At 38.7% G+C, this 27,760-nt stretch overlaps 4 protein-coding genes and 3 pseudogenes across 6 annotated transcripts; 4 read left to right on the forward strand and 3 right to left on the reverse strand.

Annotated features, from left to right (window-relative positions):
• Positions 1 to 840: 840 nt before the first annotated feature.
• Positions 841 to 2,241, forward strand: LOC148586035 (uncharacterized). The gene is made up of 2 exons (XM_088516873.1): positions 841 to 1,462; positions 1,652 to 2,241. Exons 1-2 carry the CDS (start codon positions 841 to 843, stop codon positions 2,239 to 2,241), a joined length of 1,212 nt encoding a protein of 403 aa, XP_088372999.1.
• A 383-nt stretch (positions 2,242 to 2,624) lies between these two features.
• On the forward strand, positions 2,625 to 4,978 carry LOC148586036 (uncharacterized). Its single transcript, XM_088516874.1, has 2 exons — positions 2,625 to 3,182; positions 3,689 to 4,978. The coding sequence occupies exons 1-2, from the start codon at positions 2,625 to 2,627 to the stop codon at positions 4,976 to 4,978; spliced, it is 1,848 nt and encodes a 615-aa protein (XP_088373000.1).
• A 624-nt stretch (positions 4,979 to 5,602) lies between these two features.
• LOC132183205 (alkane hydroxylase MAH1 pseudogene) lies at positions 5,603 to 7,035 on the reverse strand (annotated as a pseudogene).
• Positions 7,036 to 13,327: 6,292 nt separating this feature from the next.
• LOC132181597 (alkane hydroxylase MAH1 pseudogene) lies at positions 13,328 to 15,210 on the reverse strand (annotated as a pseudogene).
• A 687-nt stretch (positions 15,211 to 15,897) lies between these two features.
• LOC132182232 (pentatricopeptide repeat-containing protein At2g01510, mitochondrial) lies at positions 15,898 to 18,141 on the reverse strand. 2 transcript variants are annotated; one of them, XM_059595421.2, is made up of 2 exons: positions 16,271 to 17,864; positions 15,898 to 16,124 (listed from the first exon to the last, which is right to left on the reverse strand). In XM_059595421.2, the coding sequence occupies exons 1-2, from the start codon at positions 17,776 to 17,778 to the stop codon at positions 16,121 to 16,123; spliced, it is 1,512 nt and encodes a 503-aa protein (XP_059451404.2). In that variant the 5' UTR covers positions 17,779 to 17,864; the 3' UTR covers positions 15,898 to 16,120. The 2 variants fall into 2 exon arrangements, with proteins under 2 accessions (XP_059451404.2, XP_088373048.1); XM_088516922.1 differs by lacking the exon at positions 15,898 to 16,124 and having other exon boundaries at positions 16,267 to 18,141.
• A 1,162-nt stretch (positions 18,142 to 19,303) lies between these two features.
• Positions 19,304 to 20,809, forward strand: LOC132183244 (alkane hydroxylase MAH1 pseudogene; annotated as a pseudogene).
• A 2,358-nt stretch (positions 20,810 to 23,167) lies between these two features.
• On the forward strand, positions 23,168 to 27,759 carry LOC132180996 (putative glucose-6-phosphate 1-epimerase). Of its 2 annotated transcripts, none has more exons than XM_059594030.2 (9): positions 23,168 to 23,187; positions 23,631 to 23,777; positions 25,378 to 25,452; positions 25,915 to 25,971; positions 26,060 to 26,217; positions 26,349 to 26,480; positions 26,744 to 26,846; positions 27,099 to 27,198; positions 27,295 to 27,759. In XM_059594030.2, the coding sequence occupies exons 2-9, from the start codon at positions 23,685 to 23,687 to the stop codon at positions 27,510 to 27,512; spliced, it is 936 nt and encodes a 311-aa protein (XP_059450013.1). In that variant the 5' UTR covers positions 23,168 to 23,187; positions 23,631 to 23,684; the 3' UTR covers positions 27,513 to 27,759. The 2 variants fall into 2 exon arrangements, with proteins under 2 accessions (XP_059450013.1, XP_059450012.1); XM_059594029.2 differs by lacking the exon at positions 23,168 to 23,187 and adding an exon at positions 23,234 to 23,380.
• The last annotated feature ends 1 nt before the right edge of the window (position 27,760 follows it).

Here is a 27,760-nt window from a genome sequence, read left to right on the forward strand (position 1 = left end):
CAGAAGAGCGTCTTTCGCCATAGAGATAAACCCCAATATGGGCTTTGGCTAAGGGCTGCATCACCTACTAGAAGAATGGAGAAGTCTCAAAATTGGCATGGGCTTCACCGTGATCACCCTTCTCCTGGGAAAGGAAAGAAATCGAGGAAAGAGAAGGAAAATCAGCCGGGGGGAGCTGAACCGGCAGGGACGAAGGGCGGCGCTGACGAACATACGTGGACGAGGAAACCTAATTTCCAAAATGGAAAGCACGGTTCATCAGGAGATGATCCAGGTATGGGCGCGCACGGGGAAAGATTCGGAAACATTTAGTTATGGAAAGAAAACAAAGAATGGCGAGAATTTGAATTCTGATGGCTCCAGCGAGTCAACACGATTTTCCAATCAGGGGGGGAGTGATTCACGGAGTCCCTGCATGGAAAAGATTTCAAATAAACGTATACACTCGTCATTTAATGCTCCTGTTGTCAACTCTGGCTCACCTGGGGATGGGCTCTCCAAAGGACCAACCAATGAAGGGCTGATCTCCATGGGCCTGGGTGGTTCGAATGGGAGTCCTAAAGTTCCATTTATTGGCCCCTACATTGCTGAGGTGGAAAAGTCCATGCAAGCCACACATGAAGGGACGTCTGCTTCGAAGAATTATGGGAAAGAGGTGGTGACCTGGAAGCGTAAGGCCCCGGATGTTTGTGAAGCTAATGGACCAAAGAAACACAGGGACGTCCAGGGAGAATCAAAAAATTCCGGTCAAGTATCTAAAAGCCGAAAATTAATTGGGCAGATTGAATGTCAAAACGGATCGGGGATGGCGGAGGCTGTGCAACAGCCCCGCCGACCGCTATGAAGATTTTAAGCTGGAACTGCCGAGGGCTTGGGAGCCCTTGGACAGTTCTTGAGCTTCATCGTTTGGTGAGGCAAAAGCAACCCTTCTTGGTTTTCCTTATGGAGACCAAGTTACGCCGTGACCGTATGGAGGCTATCAGACAAAAATTGGAGTTCCCTAATATGCTTGCTATCGATTGTGTGGGGAAAAGCGGAGGCTTGGCATTGCTTTGGAGTGACGAAGCTTCGGTGGAAATTCAGAATTACAGCCAACGTCATATCAATGGGGTGATCCGCTGTACTGAAGTAGAAGAACCATGGAAGTTTACCGGCTTCTATGGCCACCCGGAGGTTTCCAAAAGACACGAAGCTTGGGCTTTATTGAAGCATCTAGCTGGCTTAGCTCCATTACCATGGGTTTGTATTGGAGACTTTAATGAAATAACGGTACAATCGGAGAAGTGGGGTGGAAGAGGACGGCCCAGTGGTCAGATGATAGCATTCCAACAAACTCTGGAAGCTTGTGAATTGTCGGACTTGGGTTTCTCTTGGCCCAAGTTCACGTGGTCAAATTGTCGAGATGGTGGTGATTTTACAAAAGTGCGGCTGGACAGGGGGGTCGCAAATGCTGCATGGATGAGTTTATTTACGTAGGCTGAAATCTTAGTGGAGGCGGTGCCCTGTTTGGACCACACTCCACTATTTTTAGGCTTGACGGAAGACACTTGGAGGCGAGAGGGGAGAAGAAGATTCAGGTATGAGGAAAAATGGCGCTTGAATGAAGACTACTTTGAAGTCATTAAAGAAAATTGGATGTTGCTGGTTATAGGGAGGAACGCGTGGGACAAGCTTAACACTAAGTTTGACCATTGCCGACAAGGGCTGTTGAAGTGGCAGCGTTGTCAACGTGAGACATTGCAACAACCAATACAAAATTTGCAAAAGAGATTAACGGCTCTCCAGGATGCGGATGATGTCGGGAGTGGGTCTGAGATGCAAACAGTCCGTCGTGATCTCCAGAAATTGCTAGATCAAGAGAACCTCATGTGGCGACAACGAGCAAAATCAGAATGGCTGCGGGGTGGGGATCGCAACACCCGGTATTATCACGCATGCGCCAGCTCTCGTAGGAAGTCCAACCGGATCACAAATATTATTGATGCCGATGGTTGTCAATGTGAATCTACGGAGGAGGTTCAATTGGGCTTTATTCGATATTTTTCAGAGTTATTTAATTCTGAAAATACAGGAGATATGGCACCTTGCTTACAAAACATGGAGCAGAGGGTTACGGCGGAGATGAATGAGGAATTATTAAAGCCTTTTACAGTGGAGGAAATTCAGACTGCTTTGTTTCAGATGGCCCCTCTTAAGGCTCCTGGGCAGAAACGGCTTCCCTGCAGGATTTTATCAAGCTAATTGGAGTACGGTGGGGGATGAACTTAGTCAAGATATTCTCGGCTCACTTAATTCGGGTATGTTGCCTTCTTATTTGAACTCGACAAATATTGCCCTTATTCCGAAAGTTCATAAGCCCACTAGTGTGACTGAATTCCGTCCGATTAGCTTGTGTAACGTAACGTATAAAATAATTTCAAAGGTGCTTGCAAATAGGCTTAAGAAGGTTTTGCCCCATGTAATATCTCCTGTGCAAAGTGCCTTCATACCAGGGAGATTAATTACTGATAATGTCTTGGTGGCATATAAGACGTTACATACGATGCATTCCCGGATGCAAGGAAAAATGGGATACATGGCGGTAAAATTGGATATGAGCAAAGCTTATGACCGGGTCGAATCGAATGGAGTTTTTTGGAGACTGTTATGTGCAGATTGGCTTTGCTCTGAAATGGGTCCAACTCATTATGATGTGCGTTAAATCGGTTGAATATGCTGTGTTGGTAAATGGGAATCCATGTGGGAGAATTATTCCAAAGAGGGGATTACGTCAGGGGGATCCTATTTCTTCATATCTGTTTCTTTTATGTGCAAAGTCCTTGAGTTCTATGATTAATAATGCCAATGAGACGGGTGTTCTGACGGGAGTTCCCACTTCTTCTCGGGGCCCTCGGATTAGCCACCTCTTCTTTGCGGACGACAGTCTCCTTTTTTGTAGAGCTAATATTACACAGTGGGAAAGTCTAACGAATGTTCTCCGATTATATGAAGCGGCGTCTGGACAACGACTAAATTGTAATAAAACCTCTATATTCTTCAGTAAAAATACGTCTTTGGAAGATCAGCAAGCTATCTTAGCAAATGCCGGTATACCGGCAACTCAAAGGTACGATACCTACTTGGGCCTCCCTGCCTTGGTGGGAAAATCTCGAAGAACCGCTTTTAAAGGGATCATTGATCGGGTATGGAGAAGATTATAAGACTGGAAACTGAAATTCCTATCCCAGGCAGGTAAAGAAATTTTACTCAAGGCGGTTATACAGGTGATTCCCTCTTATTGTATGAGTATATTCTTACTACCAAAAGGCTTTTGTGCGGAGATCAATTCCCAAATGAAAAAATTCTGGTGGGGTAACCAGGACTGTGGGAACAGAATTCATTGGTTGAGTTGGGATAAGATGGGGAAGGTCAAAGCAGCTGGTGGAATGGGCTTTAGAGATTTCACTTTTTTCAACAAGGCATTGTTGGCCAAACAAGGGTGGCGATTGTGGAAATATCCGGATAGTCTCGTGGCAAAAATCATGAAAGCGAAGTATTATCCGGATGGAGCTATCTTGGAGGCTAGGGGGGGGGGGGGGGGGGGGGGCGACCGTCCTATGCCTGGAGGAGTATTCATAGCTCCTGTGAAGTACTCAAAGAGGGTTTAGTTTGGCGTATTGGGAATGGATCCACAGCTCGTAATTGGAAGGATAGGTGGCTTCCAAATCCTTCTACTTTCCGAGTGGTATCTCCCATACGTGAACTTAATCCGGATGCGAAGGTGCGGGAGCTTATTGATGAAGATTTGCATAGGTGGAATTTGCATATATTGGAGCGAATTTTTTCACCGGAGGAGGTCAAAATTATTCTTTCCATTCCCATTAGCAGTACAAACCAGCCAGATACCATGATTTGGCGTGGGACAGCAAATGGCATGTTTTCTGTCAAAAGTGCATATCATATGCAACTTGAGCGTGGGGTTATGGAGCTGGCTGAGAACTCCTCTCACAGGGACACCACTGCTGTCTGGAGGAAAATATGGGCTTTGACAATTCCAAATGCAGAAAAAAAATTTCTTTGGAGGGCTTGTCATGACATCTTACCCACCCGGGAAAATCTGCTAATGCGGAAGATTATACAGGACCCCGTTTGTCCCCTGTGTGGCTTTATGGTGGAGACTGGTTTCCATGTCTTATGGCAGTGTCCTGCGGCTTCGGACGTATGGGGCATGGGTCCAGTTAAATTCCAAAAAAGTCATTATGAAGGCCCAAGCTTTTTGGCAATGGTGGAAGATCTGTTTCTGAAATGTACAGCAGAGGAGATGGCATTTTTTGCTGGACTAGCTCGGCGAATTTGGATGCGGCGTAATGACATCCTGCATGGGGGGTCGTTTTCCTATCCCACAACTATGGTTCAGTTGGCTCACCGGGCAATTGAGGACTTTAAGGAAGCTCAGGTTTGCAGGTCCGTTCCTCTTCCGGAGCAAATGGCTGGAGTTTTGACCCGTTGGGAGGCTCCGACTCAGGGCTGGGCGAAAGCGAACTGGGATGCTTCCCTTGACAGTGCCACTGGCTGTCTGGGTTGTGGCGTTGTGGTTCGTGATTATCAAGGGCGGTTGATTGAAGCTCGCTGCATCTCGCGCAATGGATATCTCACACCGGCAGCAGCAGAATCCATGGCAGCACTGTTGGCGATAGAAACGTGTTCTGCGTTGGGCTTAACACACATACAACTGGAAGGGGATGCCAAGTGTATTATTGATGCTGTCCACTGTGAGGAACTTGATTGGAGTCGTCAAGGGCATTTGGTGGCAGACATTAAGTTGAAGTTACAAGTGTTTACCCAATGGAACATGTGTTTTGTGAAGAGAGCAGTAAACCAGGTGGCACATCTTCTTTCAAGATATGCTGTGAAACAGATGATTAATAATGCTTGGAGAGAGCCTCCGGAATGTATTCGTGATACTATTTTGCTTGAGCAATTAGCTCTAGCAGAGTGATTTTCAATAAAATTCGATCTTTTCTCCAAAAAAAAAAAACTTTAACAATTAAGTTAGGTACACAAACAAACTTATTTAAAACCTGGACAAAACTTAAATATTTTATTCTTGAAATAAAAAGTCAATGACTAAATGTAAATCAAATAAAAATCTATGAACTAAAATATATATAGTTGTCCCATTTTTTTATGTTCATTTGGTTGTGTACAAAAGCTCTAATTTTGCAAGTTAATTATTTGACTACTTTCAAATGTAAACAAAGATAAACTAGCCCTTTGATTGATTTAGGGTAAATTAAAGCAAATCATCGTTAATTGATCACTAATAATTTCTATTCTTATCGGGCAAAGTCACAAATAAAGAGAAATGGTACCAACCTCTCTTGTACCACGTTGGTTGGTGGCATTTGTCGCATTAACCAGGACAAGTGTTCGAGTAATGGTACTTGCAAAGCACAAATAAAGAGAAATTTAATTTCAGTACGTATGTAATAATGTACATACGGTACACATTTATTTATTGCTCGATCTCCCGAATTAATCCATCTAGCTAGGATTGGATCACAAATTAGGTAGGTAGCTGGCATGCATCTTAATTTACGATCTTCAAAAGCCTTATTCAATATCAATGATCTCTTTTGAACCTCACCTTCAAACCATGTCTCATATGAAGAACGATAGAGATCTTGGGCAAAACAGGATGAGCTTCAACTACTTGAAGACGATAATTCCAAATGATAGTGCTTGCAACTGTTTTCATTTGAATGAAACTCATGTCCTTACCCAAACAAGTCCTTGGGCCCGCATTAAATAATATGAACTTGTAAGATGGGACATGCACAATCCTTCCTTTCTCCGAAATCCATCTCTCTGGCTTGAACTCTAAGCAATCTTCTCCCCATATGCTCTCCGTCCTTCCCATTGCGTATAGAGAGTACAGTATTTTTGTACTTGGGCCAATAGGGTGGCCACTGGGGAGAATGTCAGAGTCAATTGCATACAAATGCTCAAAAGGTATAGGCGGAAAAAGGCGTAAGGACTCACATATGGCTGCGTGGAGAAAAACTAGCTTGCTTATTTCTTTTATATCCCAATTCATCTCGCGCTCGTTGTTGACCACCAAATGCTCTCTCATTTCTTGTAGAATCTTACCTTCCACGGATGGGTGTGTGGCAACAAGCCATAGAAACCAGGTGAGGCCTGAACTTATGATGTCCCTCCCGGCCGCTATGAGAGAAAAGGCCATGTCCCTCAGAAACTTGTTTGATTTGGTAGAACAATCCATCTCTCCTCCTTCATCTTGCTCTATACAAGCTGTTAGCAAGTCGAACTTCTCTTCCTCCACTTTCATTTTCTGGGTCTTGCTCCGGCTCAGTTGTTCACGCTTGGATGAGATGCATTGATACACGAATTGGTCAAATGACTCAAATATTTTCCAAGCAATGCTCAGCTTCTTCTCTTCTCCTATTTGAAGCCATCGCTGCAACTTCCAACAACTTTCTGGCACAATGTGTCGGTAAAGGAGACTTTGTTCCATTTGATCAAACGCTTTTGCGTGTGCAACTTGAGCAAATTCACTGAAGAGGCAATTTGGATGAAAACCCAAAACCAGAAAGCAAACATTATCGAAGGTGTAGCGTTGAAAAACATCTTGTAAATCCACCTCGATTCCCATACTCGAGAAGTGATCAAGAATCGGAATGAGGCCGCTTTCCACCTTTCCCCGGGAGACTTTCTCCAAGAACAAGTCGAACTTTTCGTTCTTTATCATTGATTGAATCAGCTTCCTCTGAAATCTCCACGAGTCAGAATCAGAAGCGAAGATCCCATCTCCGAGAGGTTCAAAAACCTCTCGGAACTTGGGGCCTTTGTGGTAGTTGGAAAAGTTTCTGCTCCAAATGTGATGGATGTTGGCGGGATCACCGGTGATCACAAAGTTCATGTTGGTGAACCAAGGGCCCTTAAACTCCAAAGTCCCCCCACAATGTTTTAAATTGCGAACTCGGGAACATGCGGTGCATTTTGAAGAAGCCCCGGAAGCATTCCGAAAAGAGGCCAGTTTATGACGGGTGAGTGTTTGTTCCATGATCTCCAATGCCAAAGAAGAATGAATAAGCAGAGAAATGCTACAACTATCTCTGCGTACCCACCAAGCATATATGGCCATTGGATGATGTGTATGAAGCTTTGTGTGTTTTACGATTAAGGTTCCAAAGCCAGAGGTGCACCGCTTTTGTAGGCTTTCGTGCACAGCTTGGTGCAGGGCATGGACACTTATGCGGCAAGACAATTTAGTTGGGGGAGTAGATCGATATACTTGTGACTCTCCCTCTCCCTCTTCCTCTTCCTCTTCCTCTTGACGCAATAAATTACGAAATTTAAGAGAGAGGAATGGTTGGATTCACTTACCAAATATGGGGTGGTGGTCTCACAACTTGCCTTTAAAGGCATTACGAATTGAACAGAAATTTATTTCAAATCATTTTGGAAGAAATATAAATAATGCCAAATATTTATATACTTTTAAAATGTACATTAACAAAAAAAATACTAGGTCTACAATTTCAATAAAAATGAATGGTTTGGGTAAAGCCACGTAAGCCTTCAAAACTAAAAACAAAATTCAGCTAATATAAAAGGGCCAATTTCGATAGGGATTATAACTTTCTAAATTGAGGTTTTATATTAATATATTTTGACAAGTTAATTAATTAATATTTGGTTTATTTCTCCGTTTCAAATTTTTTCTATTTCCTCAAGTTAGTGTATTTAAAAGAGCAAAATTGTCCAAATATTTTTTATGTTAAAATTTTTGGACAACATTACCTTTCTAAATGCATTAATTGGAAAAAATAGAGAAGATTTAAAATAAAGATGATCATTTTTCCATAGAGTATAACTTTTATAAAGGGTTGGTGTAAACGGGCTTTTTTGTGCCTACCAATAAGAATTGGCCACCTAAGATTATTGCACCAAATCAAATAAGAACCAAAACACCAAATTATTAGGTTTCTTCAATTTTATTTTTTATTTTTTTATTATTTTTTTTAAAGAGTGTGATGGCTCGCCGCCCCATATGGGTGGAGACCCCGGTTCGGCCACCCTATCTTGGAAAGGGGGTGGCCGAACCACCCCCACCACCACCACCCATGTATCCTCCTCGCCCTAGCCTCTTTCTGGTTTTGTTCTTGCTCGCTTCAACTTCCTACGGCTTCCTATTCAAGATCTGCTCTACAACCCACGAAGATGAAGAATTGGCTGTGGTTGTAGACCCAAACCTGAGGTTTGAGAACCCAAGAGCCGAAGCCACCCTAGTTCACTTGGCCGAAGTGAGAAATTTCTACCACAACGGTATCATCATCAACTGGGAGAGGTTATTTCCATGGCTCCCCATCAATTCTGATGAATGTATGGTCAGGACTAAAGATGGAGATAAATCAGCCCATGCCAAGCATTTTTGAAACCCACAATCTCAAGTAGGCCGTCATCAACGTATGGAGAAGTGAGGTCCCTTTACAAATTTATCCAGAAATTGCAGTTCAAATGAGTTAGTGAGAGATATATCTGCAAATTTAACTGCAATTTTGGGACAGCCTCTGTTCAGTAAATATCTCAAAAACAGAGAAGGATGGAGATAAATCAGAACTAACATCATCCGATTTCTTCCTTCTTGGTGTTCCCCAAGGACCAGAAAAATTGGGCAAGTTGAGGCTAGGGCGAGGAGGAGACATGGGTCGTGGTGATGGGGTGGCCTCGCAGCCACCTCCGCCCATTTGGGTGGCTTGCCGGCCACCCCAAATGGGCTGGGGGTGGCAGCGAGCCACCCTCAGCCCTCCTCCACATTCTTCAAAAAGAAAAAAAAAAAAAAATTGAAGAAACCTAATAATTTGGTGTTTTGGTTCTTATTTGATATAGTACAATAATCCTAGGTGGCCAATTCTTATTAGTGGGCACAAAAGAGTTGGTTTACATCAGCTCCTTATAGAAGTTATACTCTTTCCGATATTCTTATGGTTTGGAAAATATGACACCATGGAATAAGATCGAGCATAGAATTTAGCAAGTCATTTAGACAAAATGTTGATTAGGTATGATATAATGATATTCACTTATAATAACCATTAATTTCATATCACCCTTTTAATTAACATATATATGTTGCTTGAGCCATTCATGCACATACATAGATGATATTTTAATTTGCTGGTGTTGGCTGAGCAACTAGTTTGAGTGGACATGCAGCTCCCCATTTCATATTTGAATCCATAATATAGTCATACTCCCTATAATCTATTTCCTTCCCTAAGGGAAAATCTAAAAAAAAAAAAAAAAAAAAAACCACCAAAAATCACTCACATCAGAAGCCCTAAATATAACCAACATCAAATGGCATCTGCATTGGAAAACACTGTAGATGCCCAATACATTATTAAATTATAAAAAATTGATTCTCTCTCCTCTCTCCTTCACCCTCCTTCACATGTCTTAATAATTCTTTCTTCTTTCTCCTCTCTCATTGGTTGTAATGATAAAAAGAAATAGTATTTAATTCATATAGGAAAAAAATAGGAACAGGATCCATGAAAAATATCCTGTTAATAGTAGGCCATAAATAGGATATTTGTCCCATTAATAAAAAAATAAAAAAATATTATATATTTTTTAAAAAAAAATTATAAAAAATTAAGTCCACCCCATATGGCCAAGATGGGGTGGCTAGCCAACCCTTATTTTTTATTATTTTATTATTTTATTTTTTTAAATCTAAAATATTATTTTTTTTGTAGTGGGGCATGTGCCCTATTTGTAACTCTATAATTTTTAAGAAGAAATCACAGCCATGAACTGGATATTCTCCCGTCCATTATAAACTGAAAATAATCTTATTTCGAAAAAAAATAAAAATAAAAATCTATTGTGAAGGGTTTTTTTTTTTTTTTTTAAGAAATCAAAAAATAGTTTTATTCTCTAAATTGAAGAAAAATAGTTAGTGCTCTTATAAATGGCCATACTTTGTGGTTGAGTAGATGGCCGGTCGAAGTGGGTAGTGGGTACGTAGCTCTCATTTAATATTTAAGTTAAATACCTCAGACCCCCCTGAGATTTGCTAACTTTATTTTTTTATTTTTTTTTGGGTTTCATTTTTATTACAGGAGGTCCCTGTAGTTTTGATAATAGACCAAGTTAGTTCTCCGTCAGTTGACCGTTAGTTGACTTAACGGAATTCTACGTGGATCAATCAAATGTTGACACGTAGCACCTATTTAAAATTTTTTTTAATTAAAAAAAAATATTTTTGAAAAAAAAAACAAAAAAGAAAAGAAAAACAATTGAGCCACCCCCAAATGGCCAAGGAGCCACCCCCAATTGTTTTTCTTTTCTTTCTTCTTCTTTTTTTTTTTTTTTGGAAAATACATTTTAATTTTTTTTTTTTAAAAAAAAACAAAAAAAATTAAATAGGTGCCACGTGTCAACATTTGATTGGTCCACGTGAAATTCTGTTAAGTCGACTAACGGTTAATTGACGGAGGACTAACTTGATTTATTATCAAAACCACAGGGACCTCCTGTGATAAAAATGAAACCCCATAGATGAAAAAATAAAATTGGCAAACCCTAGGAAGATCTGGGATATTTAACCCTTAATATTTTGGGTCTTTAAGTCTTACAATTGGGTACCTAGCTCTCATTTAATATTTTGGGTCTTTAAGTCTTACAAGTGGTACCTAGCTCTCATTTAATATTTTGGGTCTTTAAGTCTTACAAATAGCCTCACTTTGTGGTTGAGAAGGTAGGTGGCTCTCCATTTAATATTTTTGGTTCATAATATGCTCTTTTAAGTCTTATAATATTGTAAGAGCATCCACTACAATTGCTCAGTTATTTTATTTTATTTTTATCTAAAATGGCTAACCATAAAAACCTCTTTCCTTACAGTTAAAAAAAAAAAAAAAAAAATTACATTTTTCTTTCATTTGTGGGCAATGTCCCAATGTATAGAGAAATGTTTCCTATATTTGACACTTTTTATCTTATAAATCAACTATTAGATAACTTAATGATAGATCTCACAAATCTAATAATTAATTTATTGAATTTATATGATAATATGAGTCAAATTTAAAAAACTTATTGATCCATATATTCTTTCTTCCTCTTATCAGCTTTCCTTCTGTCTACAATAAGAGAAGGTGAGATGGTATTTGGGATGGTGCCGTGGGTATTGGGTCTCTTGGGCAAGCTTGAATCTTGGCCACTTACGTTATTTGGGCAAGATATTTGTGGTCATCCCTCAAAATTAGCCTTTGAATATATATAAGAAGAATGGGATGAAGACAAAGACGACGATGAAGTTCTGGGAGGTTTTGCTGAGTTGAATAGGACCGTTGGTGGGTTGCTTAAGTTTGTATTTTTGCTTTATATGGATCTGTTTGGTAGATGGGAAAATATGATGGTGGAATAATTTGACTATATATATATAATTGGGCCAAAACTTCATATATTTCTGAATAGTCCTGAGAAAACAAGAATGTGTAAATCGCTAGGTATAGTACTCGATCTGGGGGGTTTTTCTATTTAAATTAAAGTTGGACAAGAAATTTCACTTTAATTAACATCGTTTTAAATTTCAATTGCTATAAGAACATTAGAGATTGGTGATTGCCTAACAGTCTAACACACTTCAAAAGTGTATCATAAATACACATGTACGCTCTGCATTATAATTGTACTTTAATCATGTACGTGTGATTGAATTAATCACACCAAAACGCAGCATAAATACACAATGAGTGAACATCAAAATGTCAAAAGATGACTTCCTTAAGCCTTGTGAAACCCTAAGCCCCTTTCTAGAGCGCCGCCGCCTCAAGGGAGGAGGGATGCCTGTTGCCTGCACTTCTCCCTTCCTTACTTCTCGATTTTTGTTTTAGGTTTATTTCTATCTTTGGTGTTTTCTGTTCTATTGTGCTTGTGTTCTCTCTCGGTGGGTACTGCTATTGGGGGTTTTCACTCAAACTCTCATCCTCCCTGTTTGTTTGTGTGTGCCGCCGATCTCCTCCGCACTCGCTTCGCTGCTCACCGCTCACTGTCGGGTTTTTTCATGCGCCCCTCCCACACCAAGCTTTTTGTGCCACCTTCCGTGGCGGTTTCCGGCCAGCTCGCGATCGGCCTCCTTCGGCTGCCGTGACCCGCTTTGAGTGTTTTTCGCATTTATTTTCCTGTTTTGTTGTTTTTCTGTTTTGTATTTCCTTTGAGTTCCCCTGTAATTGGCTTTATTTGCTGTAATTTCTTTTCCTGCATTAATTTTATTGTTCCCTTTATTTCCCTGTATGGTTTTATTTATGCTTGTAATAAGGTTTTCTCCTCCTGCTTTGTTGCGCCTGGTTGCTGCCTAATATTACTGGTCCAAACCTTTGGATTGTGGATGTGAAATTTATCCTGGCTTTCAAGTCTAGGAGGATGAGTATCGGCTTGTGGGTTTTGCTCTCAAGGCCGAGGAATAAGTATTGGCTTGGGGGTCTTGTTCTCAAGGCCGAGGAATAAGCGCTACTTATGCATTAGATGGTGTCTGTTTGATGCAGATCTGAGTTTTTAACTTAATATTCAGTCATAGGTTAGCGGATGCTGTGTTTTGATTGATTTGGTTTGTTGTTAATGACTGTATCTTTAGCTTCGGCTATGATTTACTTGAGAGTTTTTTGCTCTGTTTGTAAGAGCTTTAGGTTCACAACTTTTATCAATGAATGAGTATGATATGTTTAAAAAAAAAAAAAAAAAATATGACTTCCTTTCTTTCTTTTTTTTGGAACTTGTCGCTTGCATACATGGTAGTATTGGTATTGGGCGTTGATATAGACGTTGGCATGTTAAATGAGATATCTACATGTGAATCTGTGATAAATGACAAATCGTTAACTTTAACAATTAAGTTACGTACACAAACAAACTTATTTAAAACCCGGACAAAACTTAAATACTTTATTCTTGAAATAAAAAGTCAATGACTAAATGTAAATCAAATAAAAATCTATGAACTAAAACATATATAGTTGTCCCATTTTTTTATGTTGATTTGGTTGTGTACAAATTTAAGCTCTAATTTTGCAAGTTAATTATTTGAATACTTTCAAATGTAAACAAAGATAAACAAACCCTTTGATCGATTTAGGGTAAATTAAAGCAAATCACCATTAATCAATTACTAATAATTTATATTCTTATCCGGCAAAGCCACAAATAAAGGGAAATGGAAGCAACCTTCCTTGTGGGCCTTGTACCACGTTGGTCGGTGGCACTTGTCGTCTTGACGAGGACAAGGGTTTGAGTAATGGTACTTGCAAAGCACAAATAAAGAGAAATTTAATTTCAGTACGTACGTAATAACGTACATATGGTACACATTTATTTATTGCTCGATCTCCCGAATTAATCCATCTAGCTAGGATTGGATCGCCCATTAGGTAGGTAGGTAGCTGGCATGCATCTTAATTTACGATCTTCAAAAGCCTTATTCAATATCAATGATCTCTTTTGGTGACCCTCACCTTGAAACCATGTCTCATATGAAGAACCACAGAGATCTTGGGCAAAACAGGATGAGCTTCAACTACTTGAAGACGATAATTCCAAATGATAGTGCTTGCAACTGTTTTCATTTGAATGAAACTCATGTCCTTACCCAAACAAGTCCTTGGGCCTGCATTAAATGCTATGAACTTGTAAGATGGGACATGCACAATCCTTCCTTTCTCCGAAATCCATCTCTCTGGCTTGAACTCTAAGCAATCTTCTCCCCATATGCTTTCCGTCCTTCCCATTGCGTATGGAGAGTACAATATTCTTGTACTTGGGCCAATAGGGTGGCCACTGGGGAGAATGTCTGAGTCAATTGCATACAAATGCTCAAAAGGTACAGGGGGAAAAAGGCGTAAGGACTCACATATGGCTGCGTGGAGATAAACTAGCTTGCTTATTTCTTTTATATCCCAATTCATCTCGCGCTCGTTGTTGACCAGCAAATGCTCTCTCATTTCTTGTAGAATCTTAGCTTCCACGGAGGGGTGTGTGGCAACAAGCCATAGAAACCAGGTGAGGCCTGAACTTATGGTGTCCCTGCCCGCCGCTATGAGAGAAAAGGCCATGTCCCTCAGAAACTTGTTTGATTTGGTAGAACAATCCATTTCTCCTCCTTCATCTTGCTCTATACAAGCTGTTAGCAAGTCGAACGTCTCTTCCTCCACTTTCATTTTCTGGGTCTTGCTCCGGCTCAGTTGTTCACGCTTGGATGAGATGCATTGGTACACGAATTGGTCAAATATTTTCCAAGCAATGCTCAGCTTCTTCTCTTCTCCTATTTGAAGCCATCGCTGCAGCTTCCAACAACTTTCTGGCACAATGTGTCGGTAAAGGAGACTTTGTTCAATTTGATCAAACGCTTTTGCATGTGCAACTGGAGCAAATTCACTGGAGAGGCAATTTGGATCAAAACCCAAAACCAGAAAGCAAACATTATCGAAGGTGTAGCGTTGAAAAACATCTTGTAAATCCACCTCGATTCCCATACTCGAGAAGTGATCAAGAATCGGAATGAGGCCGCTTTCCACCTTTCCCCGGGAGACTTTCTCCAAGAACAAGTCGAACTTTTTGTTCTTTATCATTGATTGAATCAGCTTCCTCTGAAATCTCCACGAGTCAGAATCAGAAGCGAAGATCCCATCTCCGAGAGGTTCAAAAACCTCTCGGAACTTGGGGCCTTTGTGGTAGTTGGAAAAGTTTCTGCTCAAAATGTGATGCATGTTGGTGGGATCACTGATCAACACAAATTCCATGTTACTGAAACAAGGGCCCATAAACTCCCAAGTCCCCCCATAATGTTTTAGAACCCGGGTTGTGTAGTCGTGGATATGCTGTGCATTTTGAAGAAGCCCCGGAAGCATTCCGAAAAGAGGCCAGTTTATGATGGGTGAGTGTTTGTTCCATGATCTCCAATGCCAAAGAAGAATGAATAAGCAGAGAAATATTGGTACGACTATCTCTGCGTACCCACCAAGCATTGGATCTGTTTGAAGCTTTCTGGGTTTTGTGAATTGCTTTTGTAGCCGCGCCTTCACCTTCTTGTTACGGTCCGGCACGATGGTTCGACATCGACATTGATTGTTCTGAAGCTGCAAGGGGAGTCGTTGATCGCTAATTATTACTCTCTGCACCCATTGATGCCACACTAAATTTTAGTCGGGGAGTTGGTCATGGCTTTTAATGCACTTGATATGCTGCCAGGTCAAAATCTTTCTTGTTTTGCACGTTTGTTTGTCTGTTCTTTTATTTTATTTCTTTATTTATTTTTATTATTATTATTATCTTCTTTTTGTCCTTTTGTCAGTTGGGTTCTAAAATTTTATTTTATTTTTAAATGTTTACATAGGTGCAAAGAAAGGAGATGAAGGTTTGAAGTAAGAATCGTGATACAACTTACGAGATGTCAACAACAGTGAAGCACGCCAGGCTAAATTTTTTTTTTTTTTAAAAAAATAAAAAATAAAAAATAAAAATAATAATAAAAAAAAAAATCACGGCCGGCGTGCTTCACTGTTGAAGCACGCCGGGCGTGGTCAATATCTTTACCCTTAAAGTAATATCCGCCTTATGAGATGTAAACCCTAATGGATTCAGTTATTCCTTATTGAGAAAATTTTATGCTTACTTGGTCTAATTTCAAATCTAACACTTTTATTAGCAAAAAGTCCAAAATAAAAATTCATGTGCTTCGTCTTGAACTACTTGTAATTTTCAAAAGAGTTTCACTTGAATGCATCTAACTACAAAATTTTTTTGTCAAAAAGTCATTCCTTTAGGATCCACCTCATAATGGATGGAAAAAAAAATGACCAAAATATTTCAAAAATACCCCTACTTTGTCCATTAAAAAACCATATTTGCCCTTTATAATCCAAATATGGAAGCATTAATACATGTGCTTCGTCTTTAGATGATCTATTTGTTTCAAATACTTATAATGCTAGATGAACAGCTAACTTGCTTCACCTTCATATATTTGCTTCTTCTTTTTTTCTCCTTCCACATGCATCCTTTAATACTTACAGATCTAGCTAGTGTCTTCAGTCAGCATTGGAATTTCATTCTTTTACCTAAAGAAGAGGACAATAAATCAGGATTCACATTTCTAGGTTAAGTTTCTTAAGAATTAACTAACAGAAAACTTGCAGGAGTACTCATCCACCTTCAACAATATAATTAATTAAGCACAACCAGAAATAAATAAGTATATGATTACCAGTAATCCCTACAAGAACAAGCTCCATCCTCAAAATGGTGGAACCGATGCATGTCCCTTACAATGATGAGCCGCTTTTCAATCTTGGCAATAAACTTAAAAGCATTATGACAATCTACACATATCCTTAGATTCTTTGTGACACGAATTGGTGTCCCTGGGCTGGTGTTAATGAGGCCAAATGCAATAGCCAGCCTCTCACTGTGGTAAGAAAGAGCCTCTTCTTTTCCTTCCTCTTCAATATCATGAAGGACAAAATCTGTGGAGGGAACATAACCCAAGCGTTTCATCTTTGCAGCCAGCTCCTCAAGCTTGGGATAAATCCTATCTGATTGAGGATGAGACCGGTCTCCTACACCGAATTTATGAACCGTATTATCAAACTCGATCAAACTAAAACCCTGAATCTTATTGGCTCCTCTTCTAGCCATCATGTTCCTCACCATCTCTGCTTTATTCCATCTAGATTTAGCTGCATAGATGTTAGAGAGTAGAACATGATAGCCAGACTGAAAGTGGTCCAATTGAAAAATAATATCTGCAACTCTCTCAGCTAAATCCAGATTTCTATATACTCGGCATGCACCAAGTAGAGATCCCCATATAATTGCATCGGGTTTAACTGGCATATTCTCTATAAGGGTTTTTGCTTCATATAGTCGTCCTGCACGGCCAAGAAGATCTACCATACATGAAAAATGATTGAGTTTCGGTGGAATCCCAAACACCTCTTCCATCAATTCGAAGTACCTCTTACCTTCTTCTAGCAAGCCTGAGTGACTGCAAGCTGAAAGGACGCTGGTGAATGTCACATGGTTTGGCCTCACTCCCGTTTTTACCATTTCATCAAAAAGATCAACTGCCTTCCTTCCATCCCCATGAAGTCCATAGCACGCAATCATCGCACTCCAGCAAACAGCATCTTTCCCCGCTGCTTCATCAAATAAACTACGAGCCAAATCCAAACTCCCACACTTCGCATACATATCCATTAGAGCTGTGACAACCAGGACATCACACTCAAAACCAGTTTGGATTACATAATTATGAAACCATTCGCCTTTCCTCAAAGCTCCTAGACTACCACAAGCTAGAAGAACACTCAAAAGACTTACCCGGTTGGCTTTTACCCCCGAACCCCGCATCAAATCGAAAAACTCAAGTGTCTCACTGTTATAACCATTGTGGCCATACCCAGATATCATGGAAGTCCAAGAAACCAAATCCCTCACGGTCATTTTATCAAACACTAACCGTGCAGTTTCAACTTCACCACACTTGGCATACATGTCGACCAAAGCAACATTAACAAATCGATCATTGCTGCACCCACAGCAAACCGAGTGCTGGTGAACCAACTTCCCCAGCTCCAAATTAGACAATCCTGCACAAGATTTAAGCACGAAAGGAAACGCAAAATTGTCGGGTCTTAGACCCTTTTGCATCATCTCATTGTACAGCCCCAAAGACCGGCCGAATTGGCCCTCAGTGGCATACCCCCTTATCATATAATTCCAAAGGTAGCTACATGGGTTGGGTATAGATTCGAATACACTATTTGCGGCGTCAACTTTATGAAATGAAACATACAAGATGGCGATTTTGGTTGATAAATGTGTGTCATGTTGGATCCCACAAGCAAAGGCCTTTGCATGGGCTTGCTTGACAGCGCACAGGTTGGTGCATTTTCGCAAGCCCAAAGAGAGACCGAGGGCTATCTGGTTGGTGGCCTTGCTTTGGATGAGTTCCAGTGGTTCTGTAGAGGATGTGGAAATGGAGGTGCAGTGGAAGTTGAAGTTCAGAAAACCGTTGTGGCGTATGACGGTTATGATACTCAAGTATTTGATAGGGTTCAAGGTCAGGGCTCTCATTCCTTCATATTAACATGAACATATCTCTTCACAAGAGGGCTATCTATAGAAGGTGGAAAATCTACAAGTACCCCTTTAACTTTATTAAAATTAAACTTTAACCCCTCTAATTTTTTTTTTTCTTTTTTCACCTGAAATTTTAATTAGTTCCGCATCGTAGAACTAAATATAAACGAGTTGTAAAGACCTACAACTCGTTTATATTTTGTTAATACCTATTAGTATGCGATTGGAAGATGTTAAAATTTCAAAACTATATCATGGGAGCACCCTTGTTTGCAAGGTGGGAGCATGTGATAGGCCTACAATATTTAGGCCACACTAACAAGTATCTTAAACATTAGAAACACTTGAACAATTTTTGCTAATCTTTGCGTATAGGCCTGTATCAAGTTCTAGCACCCGTATCAATTATTGATTTCGATTAGAACAGCTAGCATGAGAGTGAGAATTCAAAGAAAAGAAGTATGATAAAAAATTTCCATTAGGGACATATATATATATATAATATATATCTTTCAGGCTGTTGGTAGTCTTAAAATATTGGGTTAAAATGCAGTTTTGGTGCTTATGGTTAAGGCCAAAATCAAATAGTTGTCTCAGTTTCAAAAAGTATTATAACTGATACATATCGTTAGGTGAAATACTAACTTGATACTTTCGTCCAATTTTTTAACGAAACTTCAGGTCACTACATTTAAAAATGTGAGACTTGTCCCTTATGCTAAAAAAGTAGTAACTAAAAAAAAAACACCCAAAAATTTAGACAAAATTTGGGGTGGGTGGCCATGCAGGCCATTTTGGCCATAGGTGGTCAAGCACCCCATTTTGACAAATCACCTCCAATAGTTAGCCCAGAAGTGAGAGATGGTTCGGCCACCCCTTTTGGGCGGGGTGATTGAAACACCCCCATGGGATTTTACTTTGTGCATGCCGGATATATGGAAATCTTGATCATATGGGTAGCTGAGAGAAACACTGCAGATCTTTTTCTTTTCTTTTCAGTTAAGACACCTTAACGTGTATCTATATTGTCACATCAACCTCATGACCCTGCAGAATCGAGAGAGTCGTGCACGTAGGCGCGCCTAAAACAGCAGCCATGCATGCACCTTTAATTGGGACCTTAATCGATCATATGCAAAACCTTCATACACATCCAATGGCCATACTTTGGTTTGTAGCATTTCTCTGCTTCCTTTTCATTTGGCAATGGGGATGGAACAAACAGTCACCCTTCAAAAACTGGCCCGTTTTCGGAATGCTTCCCAGGCTTCTTCAAAATGTATCGAATATCCACGACCATGCAACCCGATTTCTAAAAGATAATGGGGGGACTTTCGAGTTTAAGGGCCCTTGGTTCACTAACATGAACTTTGTGCTCACCTGTGATCCCACCAACATCCATCACATTTTGTGCAGAAACTTTTCCAACTACGAAAAGGGGCCCAAGTTCAGGGAGATTTTTGAACCTGTCGGAGATGGGATCTTTACTTCTGACTCTGAGTCGTGGAGATATCAGAGGAAGCTGATTCAGTCAATGATAAAGAACAAAAAGTTCGACTTGTTCTTGGAGAAAGTCTCTCGGGGAAAGGTGGAAACCGGCCTCATTCCGATTCTTGATCACATCTCAAGTAGGGGAATTGAGGTGGATTTACAAGATGTTTTTCAGCGCTACACCTTCGATAATGTTTGCTTCCTGGTTTTGGGTTTCGATCCAAATTGCCTTTCCATTGACTTTCCTCAAGTTGCACATGCAAAAGCGTTCGATCAAATGGAAAAGAGCGTCTTTTACCGACACATTGTGCCAGAAAGTTACTGGAAGTTGCAGCGATGGCTTCAAATAGGAGAAGAAAAGAAGCTGAGCAATGCTTGCAAAATATTTGATCAATTTGTGTACCAATGCATCTCATCCAAGCGTGAACAACTCAGCCGAAGCAAAACCCTGAAACTGGAGGAAGCGAAATTCGACTTGCTCACAGCTTGTATAGAACAAGATGAAGGAGGAGAAATGGATGGTTTTACAAAATCCAACAAGTTTCTGAGGGACATGGTCTTTTCTCTCATAGTTGCGGGCAGGAACACCATAAGCTCAGGCCTTACCTGGTTTCTATGGCATGTTGCAACACACCCATCAGTGGAAGCCAAGATTATAAAAGAGATGAGAGAGCATTTGGTGGTCAACAACGAGATCAATTGGGGTATAGATGAGGTAAGCAAGCTAGTTTATCTCCACGGAGCCATATGTGAGTCCTTACGGCTTTTCCCACCTATACCTTTCGAGCATTTGAGCGCAATTGGCTCTGACATTCTCCCAAGCGGCCAGCGTATTATTCCAAGTAGGAGAATCTTATGCTCTCTGTACTCAATGGGAAGGATGGAAAGCCTATGGGGTGAAGATTGCTTAGAGTTCAAGCCAGAGCGATGGATATCGGAGCAAGGAAGGATTGTGCAGGTACCATCTTACAAGTTCATAGCATTTAATGCAGGCCCCAGGACTTGTTTAGGTAAGGACATGAGTTTCACTCAAATGAAAATAGTTGCAAGCAGCATCATCTGGAATTATCGTGTTCAAGTAGTTGAAGTTCATCCTGCTTTACCGAGCATCTCTGTCGTGCTTCATATGAAACATGGCTTGAAGGTAAAGATCACCAAAAGAGATGTTTGAAGAAGACTGTTTAAGATAAAGATACATAATTAATCCCAATTAATCCCTGGACCAAAAGGGAAAAACAATTGTTGACATCAATAAATAAATATGTATTTCAGCCTAATTATATATAGAGTCATCTATCCTCATCCTGTTTAGGTAAGGAGTATTTCAGCATTTTTTGTTGTTTCATTCTTGTTTCATTTGAAAAATGTCGGGGTTAGGCCCATATATACGCTATCTACGTACCTGGCATGATCTGTTTCGAATTAGTACTAACTAGTGATGCGTGCTTAGAAATAAGAAGATTATAATGGGCCAAATCGGAAATTTCAGATAAAGCTATATATAAAAATCATGAACCCTACGTACAGATTCGTCATTTTTTGGTTTTTTTATCTTTTTGGACGAGTGGACCACAAAGGTTCTTCAACCAATGAAAGAACCAAATAAGCACAACCTTTTCTTTTTCTTTTTCATTTTTTTTTTATTTTTATTTTTTATAAAAATTAACCATCAACTTAATTAAAATACTCAAAACTATTTTCAAATTTATGTCTTGTCATAACGTTTTTTCAAACAGAAATCAAAATATAATTTAGAAAGCATTATTAACAAACATAGCCTAATTTTCGTTAGTTAATGAGCCTATTTTTTAAAAAAAAATAGCAACGTTAGACTTACAAATGGTTTATAATTTTTTTTTTTTTTTTTTAACTTGCTATATGCGTGAACATGTGATTGGAGTTTACTAAAACAAAAATATTTATACCCTTTCACACGTATCAGCAAGTTTTAAACGGGTTGTGTTAAATATATTAAAAAAGAAAAAGAAAAAAGGAGAGAGCAGAAGCAGTACGAGACGTAATGGACTACATTATATTAAGTATTATAATGAAGTATTACAAAGACGTTTATTTATAAAGAGATTATGAATGATAAATAAGTAAACTTTATCAACTAAAAATTTGTAACCAATACTATTTGATTGTTTGAATTTGAGGATATGAAAACCAGTGAACAAATATTTGATTCAACGCATGCAGGTATAGGTGATCGATCAAATGAATGGATCACTCTCTAGAGGTTCAACCATCAACACTCTTGAGTCATTTTCTAGGCCATATAAAAGGATATATAGGGAACCGAAAGTAAAAGGAAGGCCAATGGATCACGTACGTTTTCTTCTTTTTCCTTCATGCCAACGCTGCCCTGCGTCGGCAAGAACCGACGATTGACAATTAGCCTGCCTACCTATAAATTTGTGTACTTCATGGAAACACAATGATTACGACCTCTCCTTTCTTTTCTTTTTCTTTTTTTTTTTTTTTTTTCATTCACGTAAAAATACCAAATATAATGAATATAAAAACAAACATAATATGTTTAACTCAAATTAATCTTGTAGAATTTGTATTTGTTCTAATCCAACGCCCATCACCTATCACCAAGCTTTCAACATTGGAGTTTTAAAAACCAAGACAGACATATGGTGGCTCGAGTGGTTTTATCAATGGGTATTTTGTCAAAAAAAAAAAAAAAAATTAGTTGGTATGAATATGAAGGGTTATATTATTTTTTAGTATTTCAAGTTAAGGTATCTGATTCTTATTAAATGGTGCAAAATACCCAATTTACACAAGGACCTAATTAAAGTTATTCTCATAATTAAATATCATATATTAGAGAATATCTATATGAGTTAATGGGTACTGTAATATTCTTGAGCTGAAAATTTTAGATTAAGTGGGAATCACATGTATTTAAAAACATACCCATTAAATAAACTGAATAAAAAGAAATCTTTAAAAAAAAAAAAAAAAAAAAAAACTTTATTAAAATAAATAATAGGAAAAATGTTTTTTTTTTTTTTTTTTTTAAGTCCACGTTCAAGTTGATTAGAGCCGAGATTCCTACGGGAAATATTGGGAAAAAGAAAGATATTAATTAAACGTTCAATAAATAAGGACCGTTAATTAGTAGCGGTCTTTAAAAAATTGCTTTTTATTTTATTTATTGTAATAGGTAAAATTGCATTTTATTTGTATGGGTTTTGATCACCTGCAGTCATTTACATACACTACCAAGTCCCAACCAGTAGAGAATTTCAAATATTACTTGTAATTTTGACTTTCTTGACTTTCAGTAATTTTTCGCTGAAGACTTGCGAACGAAATAACTAAATTTTGACGGATCAAATTGATTGTTCGATCAATTGGTCCACCAAGTAGGACCCATCAATAAGGGGTCCCATATTTTACGTGGGAAAATATGTGGAAAGAACTTGTGCTCCATGTGAACAAGGTGGACCCCAACACAGGTGATCAGTTCGTTTAACTGAAAGAGAGACAACGCCCAGAGCATCCTATGACAAACTGTGATGGAATAGCATATAGGTGGGTTTTCTTTTTTCCTTTGGATATTCTTCTTTTCAAACATGTCCTTGTCCCTGTCACTCTCTTAGATATATATCGAATCTACGATGTATATATATGTATATATATTGTATGGATGGTTCTTCTTCTTCTTCAAACTCGAAGCTGATAACATTTCATAATCATTATAATAATATTAATACTAGCATTAAACGTAAGCTTAATTACCCTTATCTTTCTCTTAATTTGTACTCAAATTTGTTAGTTCTTTTTTGTTCTGAGAAAAGGGTGTTCAGAGATCAAGTTTGATGTAATTATTCTGCTTAATTTCATTCTTACCAACAGCTTTTTTCCTAGGCTATTCGTATATATGGTTACATTTAGTATGCACAGTATATGTTTGCTTTGTTGTTGGTGTTGTTGTAGATGAAGATGAGAAACTGGGTGGTTTGATTTATGTGCAGCTGGAGTGGAGGAAAGGAAAAGCAAACCCATTTGCGAGTCGCATAAGGGCGAGGATGGGGCCGAGGCAGTTGCCACTGAATATAGTTGACGATGCCAATAGATTGCCCCGGATTATATTAACTGAGCCAGCTGGGACATCGGCAGAGGTTGGTTTAATTGGGTCTATTTTGCTGTACTTTTTGATTGGCTTAGTGCTGTGGAACTGACAAGATGATGAATGATATATTAATTATTCTACCAATTATCTCAAAAGTTTCAGTTAATAGGTAAATTTAATCATTTAATAAATATTTTAACATTTCTCTTCACGTGAGGGTGAGGCCGAACATGTAGAATATTTAATTGAAATGAGAGGTGAATTGATGGAGTCAGGGTTTGAACTCATAACTTTTGGCTCTGATATCGTGTTAAACTACCAATTATCTCAAAAGTTTAAGCTAATAGAAATAGATAAATTTAATCATTTAATTAATATTTTAACATGATATAATATGGAGGATGCTGAATTATGACTAGTATAGTTGGATGATAGGCAGTATTTTTCTTATTTGTGTGTTATTCTTTTGAAGTTGATTGATTGTAAGAGAAACAATTTTGTGATTTAACGTGGTTTGTGGTGGAGTTATAGCGTAAATGATGAATAATTAGTGATTTAAAACTAAAATTGAGAGAATATTTGTGGTGATGAGAAGAACCCTTCAATAATTCTGCCCAAGTTGGGGGGAAACGATGAGAAAACTTGGAGGTGAATACTGGGATTGGGAAAATTTGGTGACATCTTTAGAGACATGATTAAACAATTATTGTGAGATGTGGCACAACTTTGCTGAAAGTCATCCTTACAAAACCTTTGAGAATTTTTTTTTTGGATGAATAAAATTTTCATTCTAACACCAAAACACACCAGCAAGAAAACAAGTGGAACTCTGTTCTTTACAACAAACAAAAGAAAACCATACCCAAAACAAAACAATTACAAATGGTTTCCTACACAATAAACTACAAGCTAAAACTATCCTATCAACTAACAAAAAGAGAGCTCAATTAGAAGCCGTCACCCATTCTAAACCAGGATACTCAAAGGTATTCTCCAATTCTCACAAATCTTGATATTTTCATCAATATGCTTGAATTTGCCTTTGCCCTTCGGCCTTCCCCATGATGCTTGTACTAATCTCTCAACCAATAAGCTGTAAGATTAGTTCATCATAATTCACTCTATTGCAAAATTTAATTCTATTCCGGTGCTTCCATATGTGATACACAGTTTTCTCAAAACCCAATTTACACATAGTGCTTTGCAGATTTTTGCCCTTCCACGCCTTCATGCCTTCCCTCACCACCTTCATCCCAATCCAACCAGATAGGACTAACCAAACTTTTGAGCATCACTGCTCTCCATAACCTCTTACTCCAACCACACTCAAAAAATAAATGTTCTCTACATTCAATAGTATGGTGACAAAACTTTATGATTATAAATGGAGATGTGTAATTCTTTATTTAGAGTCAGCCCTCACCATAACAAACTTTGCAGAATCCAAAAGGTTTAACTGCACCTATATATTGCATGGTTAGGTAATGATGCGATCTAAATCACTTGAATGATCAAACAATTTAAGAGTCAAGATATGATTTTAACATATATGATATATCACGCACTTTGTGTTACAGGTGTTTATTAAACTATTATAAAAGGGTGATCTCAGCTGTAGTTATCAACTGTTTGACATAGAATGGTTTCAGGTGCTTCTGTATGGAGGGCAGGTTGTTTCTTGGAAGAATGAACGAAGAGAGGAACTGCTTTTCATGAGCAGGAAGGTAAAGAAGCTTTTTTATTTTGTACTGTGAATATGAGAAATGCACTGGTTAGATTTAAAAATGACGCATTCTCGCTAAATTATCAACAAAATGGTACTAATAGAATACAAACTTATATTCACAAGGCAACTTTGTCAGCATGACAGCAAATAAATGCAATGTCAATCATTCTAATTGTGTGTGTATGCAGAACACTCTTTAATAGAAAGAAGAAAACTACTTAGAAGCTAATTTCTCTAATTTTCTATATGATCTCCTGGTATTTGTTAAATGCTAGCTGCATGTGCAATTCATGCTTTTCTTATTTATTACTGAATGAAATACTGGACTTGTCTGAAAGATCGTGCAATTGTGCTTCAAATATAATTTCCTTGTTTGAGTTTTCTACTTTTGCTAAAGCTACAGTTTGAACCATTCATCTCTTTTTTTCATATTTATATGTGGGCGTCTCCTATTTCGCAGGCTATATGGAAACCACCCAAAGCCATCAGGGGAGGCATACCTGTCTGCTTTCCACAGGTCGGTAGGAGGAAACTAGCAGAAACTTAATTTAGCTTTTCCTCTGGTTGGAAAATTAGAGATTCTTAGCTGCTATTGCCTGTTGTAGTTTGGAAATCTTGGTTCACTGGAGCGACATGGATTTGCAAGAAACAGATTGTGGTCATTGGATAGTGACCCTTCACCTTTGCCTCCTGCTAACAAGAAATCATCAGTAGATCTAATACTTAAATCCACACAGGAGGATCTAAAGACCTGGCCACGTAGGTATGCTCGTCAATAATGTGACTTTTTTTTAGTAGATGAACTATAAGACATTTTCATTAGCTGTGACTGATGTTGAAAGGCATAGACTACTTGTCTAAATTTTTGAATCTATGCGTGGTGGTTTTCTGCAGCTTTGAGTTGCGGCTCCGTATATCTCTCAGCACAGGAAAGCTAACTTTGATCCCTCGCGTGAGAAATATAGATAACAAGGCCTTTTGTTTTATGTTTGCAATGCGCAACTATTTATCTGTCTCAGATATCAGGTGAGCCTAGTAAATGTAGAAGCTAAGACTTTTGAATGCAATAAAGTTTTTATTTGCAGGAAGGGGCTTGGTGGGGTTTTGATTTGTATGCAATGACCATGTCCTCTTATGTGAGGATGCATAAGGTCCTAACCTATAGAAATTTATACACATGTTCCCGTAGGGTACCAGTAATTTGGTGTATCCTTATCAATAGCTGAGTTTGGTAGATATTTCATTGCTATCCGTTTCAGAGGAATTGCATGATACTGTTTAATTTGCAGTGAAGTGCGTGTTGAGGGCTTGGAGACACTGGATTACCTTGACAATCTAATGGATAGACAAAGGTTCACAGAGCAGGCAGATGCTATTACTTTTGATGGCGAGGTATGTACCTTCTTTTATTTTCGTTTGCCATTCGTTCTGGATGTGAAATTGTAGTATGCAACTAAATTTGACCTCATTCTTAAGGTAATGAACTAAAATTAGCTTATGCTAATATCTCATGTGAACTCTGATAATACACACACACACACGTAGGGAGAGAGAAAGATACATACATATGTATACACAAACATATGTATATATGTTCAAACCTTTGCAGATGGTCTCTGAGAATAAATTGTCGCTCCCCTGTAGATCGACAGAGTTTATTTAACCACCCCAACAAAGATTGCTATCATAGACCACGAGAAGAAAAGAACCTTTGTACTGCGGAAGGACGGCATGCCAGATGCAGGTTTTTATAGTTAATGCTATAAAATTCGTGTTAGTGTTCTATCTCCTCAATATATCAAACTTCTTTCCTTGTAATCCTGAAAATTGTGGTGTGCAGTTGTTTGGAATCCTTGGGACAAAAAGGCCAAGGCTCTCCCAGATTTGGGGGATGAGGATTACAAAACCATGTTATGTGTGGATTCTGGTGCTATTGAAACCCCAATTGTCTTGAAACCCTTCGAAGAGTGGACAGGCTATCAAGAACTCTCAACTGTGTCATCAAGCTATTGTAGTGGGCAGTTGGACCCTCGGATGGTTCTTCATGGCCTTCACTGACTTCATTCATGCAGTCAATGAAGGTTGTCTTATTTATTGTACGATAAAAATGCACTTACTTGTTCAGGTATTACCTTGTTCGTGGTAATTAGGATTCCCAGACTGGTACTAAATTATACTCAAAATAAAACATGAGAATATCATGTCCGGGTCAAACTCAAGGTTGAGCACAGGAATATTTTGTATGTTGCCACTTTGTAATGGGGATAAATGCCTCTTGGTAATGAAAGAGTAAACAAGTTAGTTCC

Source organism: Corylus avellana, chromosome 5, assembly GCF_965113065.1.
Source record: "Corylus avellana chromosome 5, dhCorAvel1.hap1.2, whole genome shotgun sequence".
In the NCBI taxonomy this organism is placed as follows: Eukaryota; Viridiplantae; Streptophyta; class Magnoliopsida; order Fagales; family Betulaceae; genus Corylus; species Corylus avellana.